Below are 7027 nucleotides of genomic sequence, written 5' to 3' on the forward strand. Positions count from 1 at the left end.
CCCGCTGCGGGACTAATAAAGGATTATCTTATTTTATCTTATTTTAAAGAAAAACAAGATCAAAAATAAGTATTATAAATATTATAAATATTATATATATTGTATTGCACAGTGTATTAGTGTCATGTTGTCTACTGGGAGCAGAGCCTCCTTCCTGTAAATGTCCCCGCTGCGGGACTAATAAAGGATTATCTTATTTCATCTTATCTTATTTCATCTTATCTTATCTTAATACAAACTGTGTAACCTACATGCAGGCTGCAGGATGAAGCTGTATTTATATATTGATGTCCATTTTCTCTTGACAATTTGAGTTAGGGGGCCCATCCAAGTCTCTACACATCTACTTTTATTTTGAAACATAAACCAGAAGCACTGTTTTCTTATTGTGCCTGACTTGACTAGTGTTAGGTGCGACCCTACAGCCAAGCAGCGAGCTCCGAGCGGGCTTGCGGAGGATGTCTACCCCGCTGCGGGGACAAGCTCCGGGCGGGACCCTCCGGCCGACCCGCACCCTCCGCACCCTCCGCTCCCTGCACCCATGAAGCCCCCGCTGATGAAGCCCCGAGCTGCCAGAGAGAGGCGGAAAGTGGCCCGAGACAGAGAGCATGTACTGGCGCGTCGGGTTTGCCTGGACGCGGTCTTGTGTGGTCGATCTTAGCCAGAACCAGAGCTTCTCCTCCGGCCTGCTGGGCTCCGATGAGCAGCTCTCGTTTTATGGGTACATCGTCGCCTACCCTCTGCAGGACTACGGCGGGATCATGTCAGCTCTGGGCTCGGACTCGTGGTGGAGGAAGACGCTGTATTTGACCGGAGGGGCTCTGCTCGCTGCTGCTGCTTATCTGCTGCACGAATTGATGGCAATCAGGTACCAACAACACAGGGAGGCCGGAGGAGGAGAGGAGGAGGATGAGGATGAGGAGGAGGATGAGGATGATGAGGAGGTGTCAGCTGCAGAGATCAGGCCTCCATGGGCCAGATCAATCCCCCCCAAAACTCATCTTATTGTGTTCATGTTTTCACTCCAAACCTCTCAGGTCCTTTTTATTCCTCTCTGGGGTTTGATGTTACTTAATCTTATCAGGCTGGTGGGGGGGGAGAGCGGAGTCACTGGAGAATAAAGAGTCGTGAGTGGGTGGATTGTGATGTAACAGACCCCTCCATCACCCCCCCCCAGCTCTCTGTTCACAAACAAACATGAGGACATTTTTATTTATTGGCTTAAAATGTGGATTAATAACAGAGGTGATAATACAGCAAAGGGGGTCATGGCTTAGGCTTTGTTTCGGACTAGGTCATTCAAAGCTGTTTAAAAAAAAAAGATAATGGGTAATTTATAGTGTTGTTGTTTTGTCGGAGAGGTTCGTCTTTTGGCCTATTGTAAAACAGCTCTGTTGTCACATGACTTGACATTATAGACTTTGACAGGAGGTCACTTTCATTTGTCTGCATTCTCAAGGGCGAGGTGACATGTAGGTTCATCTTGTGTTTGCTTTATAGTGATCCCCCCCCCTCCTGCTCCACACACACACACACACACACACACACACACACACACACACACACACACACACACACGATCCGGTGTTTGGTTTCAGTCAGAAAAGCACTGCAGTTATGTGAAGAAGAAAAAAAAAACAACCTTCAATGTAAACAGCTTACCACCAAAGCCCCCAAACATACTGATATTTACAAAATGATAAAATGATGGATTACTAATGTATTTGTGTTTATTATTATTATTATTATTATTATTATTATTATTGATTGTTCACTGTCAGGAATGCGATTGGAGTCTTTTGTCTTTAACATATCTCGGGTTACCTGCAGTCCAGGCCTACAGCAATAGGCCTGCTACAACAGTCGGTATCAAAATAAAAGCCTCCTTTGAATATTATAATTATTTATAAAGGGTATGATTTTAACTTAACTGACACTCTGGTGTGTGTAGGTCGTCTACATTATGCCGTTGTACTATAGCTGCCATTAATGCGAGGTCGATTTTTATACAGAAATACAGGCTGTCTGCTGTGCAGTTAAATATTAATGTGTCTGGAGGTCATCCGGACCTGCGGGTCAGCTGTCGGGACATGCAGCTCTGTCTCTGTAGGCTTCATTGTACTGAACCCTCGATTTAGGTTTATTGCACCACAACCAGCCTGTTTAAGAGCAGGGGTGCGCAGTTCAGCACCACACTGAGATAGACAGCTCCTTCACTCTGAGGCTTGTTTTTCCACATTTCAGCACTTCACCCAGTGGACAGCTCCGGTTAATTCTGCATTGTGCCCACGTTAGTTTGTTGCCATTTACAGGGGGCCTGCCCTTGTCTGTGAAATAGCCTCAAATAGTATCCACGAGTGCACCATAATCTTTCACCAGGGTGTGATTCATTGTTTTGACATTGCAGTCATTCCTTGGGTGGTATAAATGGCAATCACTCATGGCAGGTTAAAGGACCTCGGTCACAGATAATTAGATTTATTCATTGATGTGATAGCGCTGTGATGATATAATAAGATACATATGATTGTGATATGAGGGTGCAGAGACTCCAGGAGGTCAACGAGTCGAGTCTGACCCTTGTAAAAACCACAATTTTGACTTTTTTAATCTTTGAGATTGCAAGGAGTATACCAGTGAGATATAATGTGTTAATTAGTTAATGTTAGAGGTGATGGTTGACGGATTTTGTTACCGGTAGCCAGGCAAGGTGTTTCCATGTTTCCGGTCTTATTGCTAAACTAAGCTAACGGGTTAGCTGGCTTAACGCACAGATGTGAGAGCGGTATCAATCCTCTCATCTAATAGAAATATTGTTAATTCCAAAATATTTTCATTTGTCTCCAGTTCAACGGCCGTACAACTTAATTTCTGTTTTAGTTAATTAAAACTTTATTCATTATTATGCATCATGGGAGCCCGATACTAACAAAAATAATAAACGTTGCAAAACTGGACTTGGAGCCTCTATAAAAGAAAGGGACAAGAAAAAAGAATGAATAAATTAAGTTAAGTTGACTTGACAGTATAATTAAGTTTTGCAAATTTGCAATTCCCTTAATTATTAAAACCAATTGTCATGCAAAGCACCTGGGAGTTTATGGGCCCCTCTGGGACTGTGGCCTTCGGCAGTTGGCAGGAGAGCCTGGTTGGTTTAGTCTAGCCATTACTAGTGGCCAAATGATTCAATTAAATGATAAATTGATGGATAGAAAATTAATCTGCAACTACTTTGATAACTGGTTAATTGATGAAGTCATTTCTGAAGAAGATTCACTGACTACAGTGTTCGTTCTGGTTTTAAATGTGAATATTTGCTAGCTTCTTAGTCCTCTTTAATAGTAAACTGAATATTTTTTCAGTTTACTATTTTTTTCTTGATTAATCGTGAATGATGTTTCCGCAACCAGATAAGAACGCACACACACACACACACACACACACACACACACACACACACACACACACACACACACACACACACACACACACACACACACACACACACACACACACACGTTTGTTGTTGTTTTTTCAAGCCTTCTGCGTGAACTGCAGCTCTTGTCATTTTTCTCCTCCACACAGAAAAGATGAAGAGCTGGACTCCAAAGATGCCATCATACTTCACCAGTTCTCCAGGCCCAAAACTGGTGTCCCGTCCTTGTCCCCTTTCTGCCTTAAGATGGAGACGTACCTCCGTATGGTTGACCTGCCCTACAAGGTACAGCTGTGATTAAGTGTCTGCATCACTACATCTGTTTTCTATTTTATTCTCCTAAACTGCATGTTTACAATTGAGTTTGAGGACGTTTTAATCCCAATTTTTGTTTCCTCTTAGCTTGTTCTTTTGTTGTAATTACTTTATCTGTGATTAATTATTTTCCAACTGTGTTTGTTGCTACCATCACTCAAGTTCCTGCAAGAATAATTAGATATTTTGTCTGGGTCTGATTAAAATAAAATTCACTTAATACCAATCAGCAACTACTTTTCTAATTTCTGTATTTTTTTTTGTTTGTATCTTCTTTCCTGAATATCTTTTCTCGCAGAACTACTTTGATGGGAAGCTTTCCCCACAGGGAAAGATGCCGTGGATTGAATACAACCAGGAGCTGGTGTGTGGTTCGGAGTTCATCATCGACTTCCTGGAGGAGAGGCTGGGCGTGAGCCTCAACATGAGCCTGACGCCACAGGAGAAGGCCGTGTCTCGCGCCATCACCAAAATGGTGGAGGAGCATTTCTACTGGTGAGGAACCACCATAAAGTTCAAACAGCATTTGTTTCAAAGATTAGTCTTTTCACAAATGATTTGATATTTAACTAATTTGCAGCCTATTTTCCTACAGGGCTAATAGGATACTTTCTATTTTTTCTCAAATATTCATCGTGATATTTGTCTGTACAAATGCACATGTTTGTTTTTTCTTGCAGGACCATAGCATACTGTCAGTGGGTGGACAACCTGGAGGAGACCCAGAAGATGCTGTCTGTGAGCGGGCCGCTGAGTGACCTGCTCAAGTGGATCCTGAGTCACCTGACGGGTGGAATCGTCAAGAGGGAGATGTATGGACACGGGATCGGACGTTTCTCTGAAGAGGAGGTTTACTCCCTGATGGAGAAGGACATGCGCACCCTGGCCACTCTACTAGGTGACAAATCTGGAAATATAATAATCATTTTTAACTTGTAAATAATGATGCTCGTCATTTGGAAGATTAGAAACTATAATAATATATTTGTGGGGGTTATTGTGATTTGCAGAAAAGAATGTGAGTTAACAAAAAACATGCCAGTCATTTGAAATTTGACCATGTGTAGGTCTTCAGTACAGCACAATGAGTTTCTTTTTTTTGATCATTTATGAGTCTGTATGCAAAGAGAATAACAGTCATTAGCTTTAGAACTGTGAGACTGTGTCACAAGTTGTGTGGTCACATTGTTTACTCTGGAAGCAGATGAACAGCTTCATTGGAAAAGTAGAACAATAACAATGTCTTTTCAATCTGTGCTATGAGAACGATAACAAGGACGTCTGTTGGTACAAATAACAGCACAATACTGACCTCCTGTGGTGAAAAGTTAACATTGCAACCTAGAATCAATACACAACCTCTGGCTGTTTATGGTTGGAGATACGAGAGAGACAGATCTTAGAGATTATAAATAGAGCTGTGGTGGCAAGTGTTGTACCTTTACAAATGGTTCTTTCGAAGGTTAAAGTTTCATAACCCTGAAGGCATCCATTGCTCTCTGATACATTTTACTTTGTGGCTCGATGTGATTGTTGTATGGACGGCAGGAGTGAAAGAAGTATTACACTCTTTTACTTAAGTAAAAGTACTAATACCACAATTTAAAAACACTTTGTTACAAGTAAAAGTTCTGCATTCAGAATCTGACTTGCGTAAAAAGTAAGCATGTAAATCTATGCTAAAAATCTATGAAAAGTGCTCAATATGCAGCCAAATTGGCTCTTTAGTTGTATTTTTGTCTATTCAGCAAAAATATGAATAAGGGCATTTTCCCAAGAGGTCGAACTATTCCTTTAAGAGGAAAAGAAAGTCTCCACATATGGATTGTATTTGTTTGTTGTTATTTGACATACGTTTTCTTTCTGTGTGCTGTTTAAAGGTGATAAGAAGTATCTTATGGGCTCAAAGCTTTCAACAGTAGACGCCGCAGTGTTCAGTCACCTGGCTCCTGCTATGTGGACGCTACCAGGAACCCGGCCGGAGCAGCTAATCAAAGGTGAGTTCATCAAAATGGAATCCACAAAATATGTGTTTCGATGTATACATAGTACTTATTTTATCTTTTTACTTTTATAAAGTGAGAACAAATTCCTTCCTGAATCAATTTTTAATGTATACGCTGTTGGGTTAAAATTGTAACTCTTGCACTAAATGTAGGCTACAGATCGAGACATATACTAGTGTATCTTTTAAAAAGAATGGATGACAGAGGCCTGATTTGGCAGTAGAAAAAAATCAACTGCATTATAGATTGTACGTTGTTCTATACAACGTCATTTTGAGCTTTGGCTGCCATTCTTAACTTTACCATTCTAACACGCCTGGAAAGGATCTCTCAGGCATTTTTCGATTGGGTTTACCTCAAGAGACAGTCCATTGCAGAGATACTTCAGGGAAGTTCAAGCTGTGGATGTGCTTTATCTTGCATTAAGATGAAGTCATCACCAACAGCGCCAGCAAATGGTCAGACAATAGGCACCAGGATTTCACCTTTAATCTTACAGCCGTTATGCATTCTCTGCTGAACACGTGTAGGTCTGAACGAAACCCAAGCACACTCTGGCCCAAACCATGACAGAACCTCCTCTGTGCCTATAAAACATAGTTGCCAGTGGAGTTCACGTGCGAGGTTCAATTGTGCTGTACAGTGTTCTGCAGTGAGAGTAGTGTAGGTAGTTAGAATAGCCTGTGTCCAGTCGTCTGGCTTTAAAAGCACCATCATGGAGTGGATTCCTAACAGTCTGGTTGTATAAGTGAAATATCTCCACAATGCAGAGGGGGATCAGAAACATTGTCAACAAACACATCATTTTAGTTCTACAGTGTTTTATCAAAAGGGATCGTGTAGCATTTTCAGAGCACCTTACTCAGATGTGTGTCCTCCTCCAGGTGAGCTCATCAACCTGGCCATGTACTGCGAGCGCATCCGCCGGCGGTTCTGGCCCGAGTGGTTCGTGGACCTGGAGGACTTCTGCTACAGCGACACCACAGAGGGCAGCGACTCGCGCTCTAGACTCCCCGATTTGGGCCTCTACTCCGGCACAGACACTTTCCAGGACGATACGCACACGCACACCTCGTACACGCACACGCCGAAGGACCCTATGTCGCCCGACAGCGACCCCACAGGTCACTCGCTGTATGACTCTGACATGGACACGGAGTGCTCTGAAATGGACCAGCTCAAGTGTTGACAAAACATGCAGGTGTAGTAGGCTACTCACCACATAAGCGCACAGCACGGGAGGGAGCAGCACCCCACCTGTACACACACA

General features: G+C 42.5%; 1 protein-coding gene across 1 annotated transcript; it reads left to right on the forward strand.

Moving 5' to 3' along the window:
* Positions 1–608: 608 nt before the first annotated feature.
* On the forward strand, positions 609–7027 carry faxca (failed axon connections homolog, metaxin like GST domain containing a). Its single transcript, XM_054618970.1, has 6 exons — positions 609–868; positions 3586–3721; positions 4050–4246; positions 4432–4649; positions 5632–5748; positions 6642–7027. The coding sequence occupies exons 1-6, from the start codon at positions 609–611 to the stop codon at positions 6944–6946; spliced, it is 1233 nt and encodes a 410-aa protein (XP_054474945.1). The 3' UTR covers positions 6947–7027.

This window comes from Anoplopoma fimbria, chromosome 18 (genome assembly GCF_027596085.1).
Source record: "Anoplopoma fimbria isolate UVic2021 breed Golden Eagle Sablefish chromosome 18, Afim_UVic_2022, whole genome shotgun sequence".
Taxonomy (NCBI): Eukaryota; Metazoa; Chordata; class Actinopteri; order Perciformes; family Anoplopomatidae; genus Anoplopoma; species Anoplopoma fimbria.

Excerpts from the sequence above, each read along its gene's own strand:
- faxca (XM_054618970.1), top strand. The coding sequence starts at position 609 with ATGTACTGGCGCGTCGGGTTTGCCTGGACGCGGTCTTGTGTGGTCGAT. Across the intron at positions 4,650-5,631 it reads CACCCTGGCCACTCTACTAG|GTGATAAGAAGTATCTTATG; the intron begins GTGACAAATCTG and ends TGCTGTTTAAAG. Across the intron at positions 5,749-6,641 it reads GCCGGAGCAGCTAATCAAAG|GTGAGCTCATCAACCTGGCC; the intron begins GTGAGTTCATCA and ends GTCCTCCTCCAG.